Raw genomic sequence first — 16,661 nt, 5'->3', positions numbered from 1 at the left:
TGGAGGTCGCTTAGTCAAGATTCAATTAGATTTTGTACATACATTGCATTGGCTTTGGTATGTCGCTACTAGCACCTTCATAGCATTTGTCTGTGTTATGTCTCACCTCTGAGGACTCATATGTAATGGTTTTTGTTTCAGTATGAACGATGGGCACTTCCTTCATAGAAATTTCCAACTTCTCCCCACCTGAAGAAACACTGCCAAAACTGACTGACTCGGTCTTCACAATTGGTGACTGTTTCAATGAAAAAAGGTAATTGTATGATATATCAAAGTAGTTCAAGTTTTGTAGTCATTGCAAAGGAAAAATGTAAAAGAAATGTCCTCTGCTACAGCAAGAGAAAAAGGATCTCTATTATACAGAAAGAAATACTCAGAAACATATCATAAGCACTTTAAAGTACCATTTATATCTCTTTCAGGACTATACTTATTTGGAGCCATCTTTAGAAAATAGGCAGCTATGGAATTTTCTTACCTTAATTTTCATTTTGTTGTAGCTCAGACTAGTTTAAACTTTCACTAACATAGGCCATGTGTAATCAAACCCATAGCAATTTGAGAGATGGGGGATTCTTATTAATGAGCTGAGAAATCTATACAGTAGAGACCATTCTTCGCAACTTTGACAAGTATATTTAGTGCCTAAATAAAGTGACAGATCTTGATGTTTCCAGGGAACAGCCAACAATATCCTTAGGCTCAGGATCAGGTAAGATCCATTGCAATACCAACATGGATAGTCCCTGATCCCCAGCACTATGGAATCTTCTTTATAAACTGCACGGTGCCCAAAGAACAATAGAATAAAATAAATGAAACCAGAAACAAGCCTCAAGGCTGCCATGCAAGGGAGAAAACATGGACTGCATCATGAGACATTTGTTACACACAACACACACCATCATGTAGGAGAACAGTTTGTACACCATGTGAATATTGCCACATGTATTTCATCTCATGAACATGCAGTGCTAATTGCATGCGATTGTTTACATGTGGTCTAAACTCAACTTTTCTACATGGAAGCCATTGCAACTAGGAAACCATTACTATGTCATTTAAGGCGAGAAACAAACTGCTTACAATAATCATCTAGCATTTGTTTTAACACTTCGTTAATGAATCTAATTTAAAGAGGACACAAATGTATGCTTTTGCGCAGAATTGGCTGCTCAGAAATTTTTAGTTACCTCAAAAAGAGGTTTTCTTTCCAGTGCATCCAAAGCATGGGCTGCTGCACTCTCCTCCTGATCGTGAGATACAGTAGCAGTTTCTTCCTGTTTGGTTAAAGCTTTTTCAGCCTCCTGCATCTTTTCCTCTTTAGCCCCCTCAGTCACAGCAGAGCCCTCCTTCCCTTTGATGCTAGAAGCCACATGCGATATTGCCTCTGCTGTAGTATCCAGCTGAATGCCAGCCAATTTAGCAGCATCCCCACTTGCATGCACACTCATCACATGTCTCTCCTCCACCATTACAGTTTCCTGCACAACCTTCTTCACAGCCTCCTGTTGCTTCTCCTCCTCTGTCTTCTTCTCACTAGAACGTATCTCCTGATCAGTTTTAGCTTCTGTTCTCTGCAGGGAAAAGAAGTTAATATCAAAAGCTAATGTGGCGTATAACTACAACACTAAAGCATATTAGTCTTGGCCAATTTTTTGTTTCGCTTGCTTTTTCCCCATTATACAGGGTGTTTGCTTGAGTTCTCAAAAACTGGATAGTGGTACAAAAGTTAACAGAATGTAGTTTCTACTCATTTAAAGTCTCAGTGTACTTCCAATATATTAAACAGCTCAGAAGGAAACAACAGAAAACACCGGTTGTTCTTTTCAGGGTTTTATGTGTGCTCTAAATTGAGAGGAAAGCTAACCAGCATATGGTGTTATATTTTCCATGCAGATTTTGAAGATAGTAATGTATATAAAGTAACACTAGTACACTTACGTGCAAAATAAAAATCCAACTATCACCACAAAGTTTTTTGTTTGTTTTTTTAAATCCCCAGTCCCATCCGGGTAAAATAAAAATAACATCTAAAGATGGAATCAAATGGCCACCTGTGCCCAGCTATGTGAAGTAGATGTAACCCCTCCTATGAACTCAGTTGGTTTTCTTGCAGACTCTATTAAAGTGAAGATATCTGAACCATCCAGAGTTTTTTCACCGGAGAGCTGTTTTGTCTAAATGGACAGAAAAATGTAGAGTCACACACAAGCACATACACACAAATAGAAGCAGATACACACTCTCGCGCGCACACACACACATTATGTTAATAGACAAAAACAGACAGACAAAGGAAAGGAAGTAAAGTGGCGGGTATACAGAGAGGAAAATAATGGGAAAATAAATTAGCACAAGTCTGTAATGACTATAAGCAGTAATCTAAAAATAAAAAAAACCAAAGTTGTTAGCATTAGGATTTTGCTGGTCTTGTGAAGTATTTTCCCCCTTCCAAAACAAGCCATAGCAGCATACTACTGTTCAGTAACACTGAAAGCCTAAAAATGCCTGGTTTGTATTGTGTTAATTGGCTTAAACCATGAGGAAATAATAAGAAGCTGGGTTGGCTGTTGTCAACATAAAGCCAGGCAGCAAAAGGACCGAAAGGCAGGGTAGTGAGGGTATTGCCTAAAGAAGTCATGCTTTTATCTTTAAGCTGTGGCAAAGTTGCATGTTACCACTACTCTTGATGCTGATGATTCAGTAACATAGTGAGCAGTAGCAATGGTCAAGGGTGGATCTCTGGAATACTTCCACTCAGATATACTCTTCTCTTTCCGACCAAATGCTTCTCCTTTTAGTCTTTCACTGTCAAGAGGTTTCTCAGCTCTGGAAATCTGTATGCTGCCCAGTGTATCACGGAACTGCAAATCCTGGTCCATCTTTAAGGTTTTCTTCAAGCTTTCGTCTTCAGGGCTCTGCAACCGGGAGTCTGTCTCTTTAATAGGTGTCAAAGATTCAGATACCCTTCTTTTTGAATCGGATAATTTTCTGGCTCTCTCATCAGTAATTGGTTCTAGAATTTCATATTCTGCTACTACAGGAATGATTTTCACAGATTCTGGCACTGCCCTTTCCATTTTTTGAAATGCTTCGAGTGATGATGGTGCAATTTTTTCTCCCTCTTTTACTTTAGTGGTCATGGTTAGAATTTTTCCAGAAACAGTATCGTAGGATTTTCCTAAGGTGTACATTTTCTGCTTATTGTAGTCTTTTGACTGCAATTCACCTTCCAAGTCCTCAAAGCTCTGTATGTCAGTGGATTTTAAAAGCTTGCCAGGGATGTCACCAGTTTTACTGCTCACAGTCATTACTTTGTATGTCATAATGGTTTTCGATTCACCATCAACTACCTCAGTGGGTACTTTGTCTACAATAACCCAATCCTCAGTGCCCTATATTTGAAATATAAAAGCTAAGTTAGAACAACTAGTGGTTTACCTTTGTGTTAGGAAACTAAAATATAATACCTTTTAAGAAAGTACAATAGCCATCTAGAGATGATATACATTTTATCCTGTGTAGTTTTCAAAAGTCTGTAGGCATCTTAAGTATTTCAACTTGTAGAAACTAAACTTAACAACATAAGTAATATAAGAAGGAACATTGCATTATTATTCCTAAACAAATTTGCTTAAAATATATTGACTACTTAAAATAATGTATATTGCAGGGTAGTCTTATAAGAAGTTATTTACAATATTGTACCATTTGCTATTCAGTATTCATTACATTCTAAGGATTCAGTCCCAAACATGCATACTTAGAATATGTAGCAATGAAATAATTTGCACTTACTTCCAGCAATAAATTTTTAAAACCGGTGTGAAAGTATTACAGAGTTTGAATGAGACAAACTGGATCCTTGTTTGCTGAGAAGTGGTCAACATAATCTCCCTCTTGCAACTTAACCTTTAGTTCCTCTGGCTAGGGGAGAAGTCTACAAGTTGCTCTACATTACTTTTTAAAGAGTATTCACAAAGGTATGATCCTTTCTTACATGAGCACAGAAGGGATTCTCATAAATTTCTTTCCCCCCCTTTCCCCAAACATGACTGCATGAGAAATGACCTAGGACAGCACTAGGATAAGGGTCACCAACATGCCACCTGAAAAGTTATTGTGTGGTGTCCCCACAGGGGCCCCAGATTCTGAGCTTTCATTTTCTAAAAAATAAAAATAAAAAAGTAAGTCTCTATCCTTCCTAGAAAGTTATGAAGCAAAATGTGCAGATACCCTTCTATGTGATTTCTGTGTAATTAGCCAACCTGTCAGTGTTTCTACTCAATGTGTGAATTCAGAGTGGTTTTGGTAAGTGAGTTGTTTGAACACCAGGCAATAGTAATATCTGTGGAACTGAGGAATCTGTGGAATCTCTAAAGAACTGCTGTTTTTTCCCCTTCTCCTTTGTGCACTTTTCCTGCTTCTGTCTTATTTTACAGGATTTTTAGAATCTGTATAGCTTGCTCTTTACTCTTTTCTTAGCAAGAGCTTGCACCCAAGTAAGTGGATAGAAGAGGGCAGCTGAGGTTTTGGTTTAGGTTTAGAATTGGGGGAAACAGGGTTAATGTGCCTTTCAGCTGTATCTCCACGATCAAGACCAGCAAGACAGAGCTGACTTCCCCTGGCAAGCATGAGGTTGTTAGGGGAAAGGAGAGAGAAGCAACAATGACTGCACCCTCTCTAATTTTGTGTTATGTCACACCCCCAAGGCATCCATTTCATCACTGGCACCCAGAGCACTCTCCCAAAATTCAGGTTTCCAAACTGGCTGGCAACCCTTGCCTTAGGGAAGTCTGGGGCTTAGCTTACACACAAATATGCCATTTAGGATATGTGCCCTCTGAAGCTTGAATAACTTGACCAAGCATAGGGAGAGAGGCGAGTGAGGTTATGAGCATGTGCGCAACCTTTCCCTGTAAGCCTGCTTGGATATAGTCCCATGTGGAAGAACAAGAAGAGAAAATTGACTCTCTTGAATCCTATGAGGATCTTTGCTTGGGAGCACCATACTTGCATACTGGCAGATACTGACAATAAACATTAACATCTGGCAGCAGCAAGTGAACGTTTTCAAACATGTGTATGATAATGAGAATATTTGTGAAGAAGCTGGGATTAGACATGTACCCCACCCCCTCCAGATGAACACAGCATAATATTTTCAATGAAACATTTACACATGCAAATGTAAACTAAGGGATTCTAAGCTGCAGATCTCAAAGACCTTTGCAATGTATTCATTTAGTCTTGCATTCTTCTTGACAATTTTACCTGCTACTGACTTTTTGAAATAGAAAATTGCTTAGAAAAAGGAGTATGATGTGTTTATCAAGCAAGTGCCACAAAATGTGGCCTGTTTGAATCATAAGAAAGTGTTCTGCTTTTTACCTGAGAATCAAGGTATGCAGTGCTTTCCTTCTGCAAAAATAGATGCTTTTCAGATTTTTCTCTTTCTTCTTTGGTCTAATGAATAAGAGGGAATGGGGGACGCATAAATATATGAACTTTAATAAACACGCCTTTTATTTTCACTTGCTAAGGCACAAGTATCATCACCATCACCATCATTATTCCCCACCCATCTGGCTGTGTTGCCCCAGTCACTTACTGAGTTATCTTGCTTAACAAGCAAAGGAGAAAACTGATTTTTAAGCAATGCGGGGAGAGAAGCAAGTCCATCAAAGCTAGCATTTCAGATGGTGGCTTTAACAGCTCATCTTATGTAGAATTAGGCATTCTTAAGTTCATTATTTCAGTGGTCTAAGGGAGGCCTAATTCTGCACAGGAATTATATGGGACAGTGCCTGCAGATGTTCCTAAAATTCTGAATGAAAACAGGATGCAAACTAATTCCCTGTCAGCAGTCTGTAACTAATTTTCATCTGCTACCAGTTACCTTATGGGGGGTGGGTTTCTTCTACAGGGCCATAGGTCTCCCTACAGTGGAGGTGGGAAGGCATGTAGGAGACTGGTTCCCTGAGGGTTAGCAACAAATAATGATCTTGACTGGGTTGTGTTTTGTATATGTTATGAATTCAGGAACAGGAATCCTCTATGCTTGGCTGATCTGTGACCAATTTACCTCCTAGATTTGCTTGGTAGAATAATAAAACCCTACCATCTTTTCTTTTCATCCAGCTACAGATATATATATATGTTCAGATCTTTAGCGTATCTTGGCAATTTTGTACCCTAACTGGTATTTATGGCAACCTAATTTAACATTTGCATTTTTTAAATTGAAATTGGTTGGCCTATTAAGCACCCATGAAAGTTTTACTGGACAGTTAAAGGTTGAAGGACAGAAAGATCACCTCTTCAGGCACAAGTGGTTCAATCATAGGAGCTTCTTCATGTCTTGCAGCAAGCCGGACTGGTGATGTAGAAAGCCTCTTCTCCCATTCATTGGTCCCTGAGGTATCTGCGGAGGTTTCCAAGAATGTCCGTTTCAGCTCACTTATATTGGTCTGGTGTTTCACCAGGTCTTCCTGGTTTTTATCTAGTTCCTGAAAAGAAAAAGAAAGAAAAACAGCATTTTAAAAAATACCTACTTTATCTAAATTGACAAGATATGAAAAAAATAAAGTCATGTGCGTTAGTCAGCAAAAGAAGCCTTGACAAGATTATGTCTCACAACACTAACACAACACTCTCGGGAAACTGTGGTGTTTCAAAGGATAGTTACATATAAACTCTTAGGACACTTTGCACATAGCATGGTGGCAAACTCGTCCTTGCCACTTCACGGTACACTTGTAAAGGATCTCTGCAGCGAATCCCAGCTCCCTGGCAAGTTTACCTCTATTAACAGGCATTTCTACTTTATGTTTTTACACATATGTGGAAAAGATTTTACAGGTTTACTTCAAAATGCAATGTGTAAAGTGGTCCTAATTCATTAAGCATCAAATATTCTTAGGATGGTCAGATTTTATACACATTCTACCTGTTAAGAGGTACATCTACATACCCCTGATCTACATATATACAAACGCAGTCCTAAACAACAGTGTAACAGAAAGTCATAATCTTAGGAAAGAGGCATTTGATTTATTAGCAAGTGAAAATACACATCTCATGCATCAGAGTGCAGATCCACAGCTTAACCACTATATTCAAATCACAAGGAGAGTACATGCACTGGTATATACCAATACCAACCTCTAACATAAGATTACTATGTTTGACATACACATTTTCACCCTTTATGCGCTTAATCAGACTATTCTGAAAAAATTGAAAGAGAAAGGGAGAAGTAAGGGCCATAGTACTGAAAGGATACAAAATGCTGTTCTAGGTAAATTGGTAGAGGAAGAGTACCAACAATTAAGAATAAGACAAGCCATTCTTCTACCTACCTGTGCCTTGAGATCACCATCTTCTTCTTGATCAGACTGTTAATATAGGAAAGATTGGGGGGAAATACTTTATGTCTATAATAATTATAATAGCTTTTAAAAGTGATTCACATACATTATCTCAATAATCTGGTCATATAGAACATGGATGTGCACACTGCAGTGTACCTCGGACACTCAAATAAGGAAGTTATGGTTTAAATAGCTTGGATAAGTGAATTTCAAAAGTGTACAATTAATTTTATGGTGCTGATTGGCTTAGTTTTACATTTGTATTGTTAATTGCAATTTTCATATTGTTTGTACAATGGGATTCTTGAGTGAAGGGTGGACTAGATTGCACTGAAGCAGGTTTTGAATAAACATTCAGTGAAATGCAAATAAGCTCCTCTCTACCTTCATAGTTTTGGACAGTAAAATAGTATTCATACTTTTATTTAGTTTTTTTAATATTAAGATAACACCGAGGCAGATGGTTCTTTCTGTCTGAACATTCAGAAGAAGGATTGAACAGACTTCCTAAAGGTGTTTAGAAACTAGAGACTATGAGCTGAATTCAGACTTCCTGTGAGTGGACTTCACAGGGGCTGAGCTTTCGGAGGTGTTTCATGTGCTAGAAATAGAAATCAAATCTGAGAGCATTCAGCACAGTAGCCCCTGTATTATGGAACACTGTCACAGTGGAGTTGAGGCAGGTGTCAACATTGTATGGATTTGGGTGTGCTATGAAAATTCAGCAAATAGAAAAATCCAGAATGCTAATTTTATGTGGTTGCTTTTAACCAGTGCTTTGGTTGAGATAGTGCTTACTGTTATGGATTACCATCGCTTCTTTTTTTGCTACTCAAGGCACTTTTATCAATATTCAGGTACAGGCACCTTATTCCCCCTCACCCCAAAAGCACTGGTTTTATTTATTATGTATGCTATTCTGTTTTTTATTTTGCGGTAAATCACTTAGGAGATCTCTGATTATAAGCAATTCACTGTCTGTATTTGTGTGCAAGCCAAGTAATGCTACTATATGAATTAGTTACTTTGCATCAGGTTGCTTTGTTGTTGTTTTATTTCTATGTAATATGTTTCTTTTATTCTAAAATAATACACAACAAAGCAATACACAACAAAGCATACTTGAGTTTCTAAAAACATGTCACAGAAACAAAATGGCCTAGGATGATAGGAGTAGGCTTCACTCTCAAAAGCTGAAGAAAAAAGGGCAGAGAAATGCAATCATTCCCATGTGAAACCTTTTGGTTTCATTTGAGTGAATGTAATTCACTAAGGGGAAAAGCTGTCCTCCACGCATGAGACTGACTTCCCATAATGAAGTTAATGTGTTTCTTGGTGCACAGCATACAGAGATGCACTGTATCTTACAGGATCCATTTCAGTATACAAACTCTGGCTCCATCCCCTCACCTTAGCTCATCATGATCATAGGCATTTTGCTAGTGATTTATGTATTTAGGCTCCAATATCTGGATACTACATACATGAATAGCACTCAACTACAGCTTTTCTAATTAGTACTTGTACTTTGAGATGAAAAGCTGGAAATCATTCAACTGCAAATCCTTCATGTATGCAGTGTGTGTGTGTGTGTGTGTTGTATATTCATGTATCAGACCCTGAGCCCATATTGTGTTGAAAAGGGTGTTTGGTTCCATTAACAATAGGCAAAACAGTGTAATGTGCAGGATCTGATGGGAGAAGGTACATGATACACTCTTTGGCAACTATGTGATATCAACTGTACAAACCTCTGTGGCAGTGGTTTCCCCATCAGCTGCAGTATCTGTCCTTTCACTGTCAGTCTGTTTTGTTATACAAGTAACCAGGTTCCAATGGGTAAGCAGGAATAAAGAATAAACCCAGTTTGTAAGTAAACACAAGTCAGAGGTTGATTTGCCAAGTCTACATCCCTGTGAACTGCACTTGAGTTGCTTTTCAAACTATAGACACTTTAAAAGAAGCAAAATCAGAAAAAAACAGACCAGACTCAGAGGAAGGCTCAAGGCATACTGTACAAAGAATATGGCTTTTGCTTTAAGACATTATTAGCCAAACAAAATAGTACCAGGAAAAGTATGTAATTGTAGCTTTTAATTCTACTGAGGAAAGCCAGGTGGCTTTAACAAGAAGTAAAACTTCCAAAAGCAATTAGTCCAACTACAATGCACAAACAGTACGTTTTTAATGAAAAATTAGAAAAATGTTGGTAGTTTATTGAGTTCATATTTGAAAAGGGAAAAAGCAGAAATAAATTTGTTTGTGTATATATACATATACATAGCTACTTTAACAGTCACCTGACTTTCAGCCCCTCATTTGTACAGATTTTATTTTCCTCACATATAAAAAAGGGTATAAGGCTGTCTGCATTACCAAAGTGTTTCAAGAAATGGGTTAAATGTAACAGAATCTGCTATTCTTTCTTTGAGAGAATTGCAATTCTCAACCAACATATGAGATGTTGATACCAATTCTAACACTGTAAGGACATATTTAAAAATAAAAAAGACAATACTTTCCATTCCAATTTACAAAACATAACAATTATTTTTTAAAAAATAAAATAATAATGACATTTAGTAGGTACAAATGATCCAAGTGAAACAAAGCACAGCATTATCCATCCTAATCTACTGGTAACTAAGAATGTATCAAGAACTTTGTTATTAGTGCCTAAAAATGAATTACTACATCCAGGTATTACCAACTTTTAAAAAGTTGATTAGGTATTGTGATGGGGTTAGGGAAATCTTTCAGATTTTACAAATAGCGAAACTTTTTTTTTTTTAAAAAAAATCCTAGATATTTACCGATGTTCACACACTTTAAATTATATTCTTGCAGTGTTAGGATCATCAGATGGGCAACAAAACTGGATTCTGCAAGCCCTTATGGTTGCAAAGAGACTTATACAGTATTTCAAAGATTGATGGATAGATATCTCCCACCCACTACTCAGTGGTCTTACTGGCCTTTCCGTGTTCTGAATATGTATCTTATAATCATTGCTCTCGTTTAGATATCTATTTGGACAAATGGACTGCCAATTTTAATATATTTGTAAGTTCAGCCCAGACACCGAGGTCCAGTTCTGAGGGCCTTCTGGCAGTTCCCTCATTGTGAGAAGTGAGGTTACAGGGAACCAGGCAGAGAGCCTTCTTGTTGGAGCATCCACCCACTGGTACACCCTCCCATCAGTTGCCAGAGAGATAAACAATTATACAACCTTCCATAGACATGAGTAGGCAGCCCTGTATTTAATGTTTATAATGTTTAATTTTGTTTCTGTGTGTGTGTGTGTGTGTGTGTGTGTGTGTTCTGTTGGAAGCTGCCCAGAGTGGCTGGGGCAACCCAGTCAGATGGGTGGGGTACAAGTAATAATTTAATGGTATTATAAGTTAAGCATGGGAGATTATTTTTATAGTTAATGTGGCAATATTTTATATTTTTTATATTTGCAAAATAAAAAAATATATAAAAGAAAACCAAATCATTTTCATAAAAGGAAAGCTGTATGGTAGCTCAGTGCCATAGAAAGCTTCCATTCTCATCAGTTTTCCCAGCTTTACTGGTCACAGACAACACAATCTTGCAAGAATATGTTAGACAGTTTCTGATGGCACCATGCCAGTTGTGTCCAACACTGAGTACAATAAATATTTCAAGGGCTTGAATAATCTGTAAAAAGGTTATGTGTGAGCAATGTCAGGCTCCAAGGAGATATTCTGAAAAAGTAGAGATCCTTATCACAGCCACTCAATTTGCTACAGTAGGCTGGTAGGCTGTCTGGTTTGATCAGCATGAAGGGTGCATGTACATATATATTCCCTATCTTGTACTGGGATTGACCTAGACTGGGGCCCCATCCACGTGTATTTGAAAGGGAAATGCATGCAACAGACAAACAAAAGGTCACCAACTCAGCACACACATACCCTTAATACTTGAAAAATATTTTTCACCCAGGAAACCATACCGCAAAACAAAAGCATGATTTGCTTTCCTTTCTGAAGTTAAGCAGGTCCAGTCTGGTCAGTGCTTGAGGCAGTCCACATGGAAGCCACATGTACATATTATGTCCCATGATGGTGAAATATAAATACAAGTTAGATACAAGTCCAGGAGTCCGCAGCAGGCCTGGATCTTATACCAAGGGAAAAGTTTCACTAAGCAATATCCCTTTAATGCCTGTCCTGCCTGGGGCTCAAAGGATGTAGACCAAAACATTTGGTGGTCACCATGTTGTGTGGGCCTGCTGTTCAGATCATTTAGCAAGGCAAAGTTCAGTAGTGAGTTTGTGAATAGCAGAACTAATAGATTTGTGTTATATATTTAGTATGATACTATTCTATAACACTAATTAAAATGATTTGCATATATTAATTGTCACTGGGGTTCACATGAAACCATATACTCTATTGACAACTTTAAAAAAAAAACCCACCAGCTAACCCATTTTATTAAACAAAATAAAATTGAAAGTAACAGGCTGCAGTTCTATATACACTTACCTGGAAGTATGTCCCATTGAACTCAGTGGGGCTTACTTCTGAGTAGACATGTACAGGGTTGCACTGATAGTGAGTTTTATATGTGTGGGTTAATTCTCAACTATGAATAATTTAAGTATTTCCTCTGGTGTAAAATATGGTACTTACTGTAACTCTATAAGTACTGATTTTGGCTTACTTCTATCAGGGTATGAGTAACCATATGCTAAGTATGCTGCTGGGTAGGGTCTTAGGAATACTGGTAATTAACCCTGCAGTATAAAGTGCTATTTTCTGCACAGGAAAGCAGAAGCAATATCTCTAGACATGCTTTCCAACTAATTTTAGAGGCATTGTTTAAAATGGAGATTCTATCCCCTCCAAGTCCTTTACAGCTTTTATCAAATGAAACAAGAATGTGAATGCTAAATTGTATGTCTGTGGATGAAGCACACTCAAGGTCTAAAATGCAAAGCTAACAAGTTGCTAGCTGAGTGAAGAAAGCAAACCAATGCAAAACAGTAAAATGAAATCTCAAGGGACCTCAAGAAAAGCAGGTTTCCCCAGGAGCAGGAAGTTGTAAAAGTGTAAGCAGATAACCAGCCTTAATTTTGAATGGTACACTACTGTGCTGGAACTAACAGACTGAAATGGCCTTTTCAAAGAAAATGTAAAATAGCTTCAAAATATAGAAAATTCCAGCCACATGTTTTCTAACTTGTCATAGTAACTGCTGTGTTTTGTTTTGCTGATGTAATGCAGACATGCCCAAGTTTGAAATAAAGTAAACTTTCATGCAGTATGTCCAACAAGAGAAGCACCCTGGATTAGGCACAAGTCTGTATAAATCTATTAAAGAAGTCCTGGTCCTGAGATTATTATAGGGCTGGTTCACATATAATGCCAGAATTTGGTACCATACATGTGAGCTTAATACTTGTGAACCCTGACCCCCACCCTACTCTTTTCCTCCTGCTGTGCACTTCATGTCAATTATTTACTTTAACTTTAGTGCAAATCATTGTTTGTTATAGTATCTGAACTGGCAAAATATAGTTTGCCCTGTCTTTCAAATGAGGATTGATTCTGGTTTGTTGGAGAAACACAACCATAGTCTTCCAATTCAGATATCCTAGGAAACAATTATTTGGATTAAAGCAGAAGTAGGAAATTGAAGTGGTGACCAAAGAAGAGGGCGGAAGTGTGCAAACAGAAGACTAATTAACATAACACCTAACCATGCTTTGACTCTACATCTGAACCAAGCCAGTTTCAAAAACCTTTCACATCCAACCAAATCCTTTACATTTTTACTTAGAAGTAAGTAATGTTGAATTAATTGAAAATTAACTGACAAGTTAGGTTTGGAATGAACTCTAAAATACATTATCCTGATGTCACAAATGGAAGAAGGTGTGTGTTCTGGATTGCAGCCTGATTAACCTAAATATTGTTATATTTTTACTTGGAGAATACAACATATTAATATGATTGTTACTATTAATTGTTATTTGCAAAGTAATATAAATGGCAAATTCAGTTTAAGAGTTTATGCCAGTACAAAAAAGACCAGATCTATGGGCAGAAGATTGTCATCCCTTTTAACTGTAATGTCCTTGAAAACAACAATTTATGGATAATTTATTGCCAGTCTAGATTACTTCCTTGCTAAACATACTGGAAAGTGCTCTTCACTGTGATTATAGAAAGCATTAATTTTGGCAGTAAGTGAAGCATAGCACATGGTACCATGAGATAACTGATAGTTATATTTTCTGTGGGGACTATTTTATTCATTCAGTGAGTCTATTTAATGAAACACCAGCTGGATTTACAGGAAAGAAGTTCTAATGCCCACAATGAAATAACAAACACCTCAAAGATCCAATATCTTTTATTTATGCTGAGAGACTGGCTTGGTGTCTTACAAAAATAAAAGGCTACTCAAACAATTCAGACCTAATTTTAATTTTTACCTGCTACAAATGTATAGTTGGAATATATAGTGTTCCTAATTACTTACTCGTGGGTGGCACTGAAACCTGTAAAATGGATTTTGGATGTACAAGTACAAGAGACAGCTAGTTAAAGTTCATGGGTCTTAGAATAAGTTTTTAAAAAGTTGATACCACTACCTCATAAATATAGCATTGTGCCTAACCCTGAGGCTCAAACTACACTCAACACAACAAAAATTAAAAAATTCTGAACATATCAGCACAGACAGAAATGAGGCTCTGAAAGTAGGACCACTATTGCAGCATTCTAACACTCTTTAGGACTGAAGCAATGAACACAAAAAGTGTGTTCTGTGCCGAGGTACACACCTCTTCCTCTGAACTGTCACTCAGGTCATTGTCAAGTGAAGCACTCAAGGAGGCCGCCTTGGGCTCCAGGTAGCAGAGGCACATAGCCAGAGGAAAGGAGAGAGTGAGAGCATATGGCACTGAGAAAGAGGCAGAAAGCAGAAAGAAAAAGATGAAAAGGAAACAAGGCACAAGGGATGGTGAGCGAATGGGAAGGAAGTGCTGCACACTTTCTGGCAGAAAGTTGGTTTCAGAGAGATTAGGAAAGGATAAGTAGCCATCATCATCCAGGAGTGTGGGGAATGATTCTGGAAGTTGCAAGGAGAAGGAAAACAATGTCCCGCCTTTAGCAGCCTTTTGTTTATAGCTGAAGGCCATATCTTGTTCAACTGAGCAAAGTCTTCCTTTTCTTTCAGAGTCCAACTCAGACTCGTCAGGCTTTTGAACAGTGTTTTTAGATGACTTGCAGTCTAATGGTTTTCGACCACTCTCCTTACATCTCCTACGGGGCTTTGTTGAAGATGCAAAGGGACTAGATTGTGAGGATGGTGAGGTATGTAATGGATCTGTACCAAGCAAAGGTGGCTGATGAAAAAGAAGAAAGAGCAGCAAACAAAGTGCAAGAGCAAAAGGACAAAAGAAAATTGTAATTAGTTAATTTCCTCTGTATATAGAAAGTTAATTACATAAGCTTTTTTTTTAAAAAAACAAATTCATTCATTGGATTAAATTCCCTTGCCACATGCCATTGCTATTCAAATGAACGAGAGCAGTCCAATAACACAAATTCGAAGGTCAAAGTGTCTGTTAACAGTATTAGACATCTTATATTTTAAAATATTCAAATGTACAGATTCGGTAGAAACCCAGCTACTACATTTGGTTAATAAACTAGATATTCTTAAACATAAAAGCTCAATTGAGATAGTCATCCAAACCATGATTTGAAAAAAATGGAACTGTGCTATAGACTAGATGTGAGGAACCTTTGGCCCTCCAGATTTTCTGAACTGCAACTCTCATCAACCCCAGCAAGCATGGGCAATAGCGAGGGTTGATAGGAGCTGTAGTAGCAGAACAGCTGGAGATCCAAAGGTTCTCCATATCTGCTACAAACCTTCACAGTCCTCCATCACATTGGTACATGCACCAATTTCCTCTTCCATTTCCAGTCTGCTCTAATCCTATTTTACTATAACATACCTATTTGCACATCATAGCTAGTGCCAATTTCCAGGCCATGGTTTACAAACCCACTTCAATCCCATGGTTTGGAGGGTTACCACTACCATATTTTGCCCATCTTAGTCATTACTTTAAGCTACAGTTAGAAGGAATTGGAAACTAGAACCAGACATTGGCATGAGAGAGAAGCTGATTCCCCCAAACATTCTTTCCGAGGAATGCTTGGAATTGTTGTTTGGAGGCAGTAAGGATCTGTTAAAGAACATTTTCATCACCTGGGAGTCTTTCGAGAAGCTGTTAAAAGTGGGATAAAATTTATGTATGTTTGTATAACTGTAGCCAAACTGAGAAAAAGAGGGTGGTGTCAGCCTTCTTGGGAGAACTATGAAGGTCCGTAGAAGTCCAAAACATCTTGAGGGTTGGGGATTTTAAGGGGTGAAATCCCCCAAACCCAAACATGCTCAGTGGCTATAGAACACTGAGTGCCTGTTGGGAAAATGGATGAGGGCATGGCTGGCTGGCACCCTAAGCAGAAGCACACCACACTGTGATGTTTTGTTGCCCATCCCACTTGCTATAAAGAATTTCCATATGAGAAGTATGAAATGTCACTGTATATTACAAAGAAGGAGCTGCAATGGAAATCAGGTGACATGTAGCTTGTGTATAGATAATAAGTGTTCTTGGGAAAATACAATCTGTTACAAACTACCCATTCCCTGATAATATACAGGTAATGTGCTGTACATGGAACTGCCTTTCTAGACTATTGGGAAATTTCAAATACTTCAGACTAAAGTGGAGAAATCATTATCTGGACCATCTAGAAATGAATATGGTCCATTTTAAAGATCTTTTTACATATATTTGCTGCCTACCAGACTTTCCAACTAAAATTCCAAATGCTAGTTTTAGGTCTAGGAATAGGGAGCCTGAAAGAATTCTCCCCTATGAACTTGCCCAGCCACTGATACCACTGGAGACATGACTCTGAAAGCTCTCACAGTCTGAGATGGGTGACTTTCGGAGGTTATGGTAGTAACATCTCAACTATGTAATGTTATCAAAGAATTATGCTCTTGTGAGTTTTTAATGCTTTCTAACAGTTTAGTGACTTTAAGTGCAGAGGCTTTGGCTTACACATATTATCTGTCTACAGGTAGAAGTACACCGAGGGTGATGTCTTATTTATTTGGACACTTTCCATTTACAACTATACCAGCTGACAAAATTTTCAAATCTATTCTTACACAGCAAGCTTTAGATGTGTATTGTGTTGATTCCAGAGCATCATAGAG

At 37.9% G+C, this 16,661-nt stretch overlaps 1 protein-coding gene and 1 long non-coding RNA gene across 21 annotated transcripts in view; one reads left to right on the top strand and one right to left on the bottom strand.

Moving 5' to 3' along the window:
* Positions 1-16,661, bottom strand: part of EPB41L3 (erythrocyte membrane protein band 4.1 like 3) — a 123,202-nt gene that overhangs the window by 4,728 nt on the left and 101,813 nt on the right. For 5 of the 20 annotated variants that reach the window (XM_033154952.1, XM_033154943.1, XM_033154948.1 and 2 more), the window contains exons 13-22: positions 14,200-14,763; positions 9,131-9,184; positions 7,368-7,403; positions 7,171-7,236; positions 6,324-6,515; positions 5,398-5,472; positions 2,685-3,401; positions 2,061-2,183; positions 1,197-1,580; positions 107-238 (exon numbers count right to left, since the gene is read on the bottom strand). In XM_033154952.1, coding sequence (XP_033010843.1) covers positions 107-238; positions 1,197-1,580; positions 2,061-2,183; positions 2,685-3,401; positions 5,398-5,472; positions 6,324-6,515; positions 7,171-7,236; positions 7,368-7,403; positions 9,131-9,184; positions 14,200-14,763 — 2,343 coding nt within the window. The remainder of the gene's footprint in view (positions 1-106; positions 239-1,196; positions 1,581-2,060; positions 2,184-2,684; positions 3,402-5,397; positions 5,473-6,323; positions 6,516-7,170; positions 7,237-7,367; positions 7,404-9,130; positions 9,185-14,199; positions 14,764-16,661) is intronic. The other 15 variants (XM_033154947.1, XM_033154949.1, XM_033154950.1 and 12 more) reach the window with 14 other exon arrangements.
* LOC117049885 lies at positions 149-14,872 on the top strand. The gene is made up of 2 exons (XR_004427027.1): positions 149-256; positions 14,595-14,872. It is a non-coding gene; the product is annotated as an uncharacterized LOC117049885 (long non-coding RNA).

The sequence above is a fragment of the Lacerta agilis genome, chromosome 7 (genome assembly GCF_009819535.1).
Source record: "Lacerta agilis isolate rLacAgi1 chromosome 7, rLacAgi1.pri, whole genome shotgun sequence".
Lineage (NCBI taxonomy): Eukaryota > Metazoa > Chordata > Lepidosauria > Squamata > Lacertidae > Lacerta > Lacerta agilis.
This window is presented reverse-complemented; position numbering and strand designations above follow the sequence as displayed.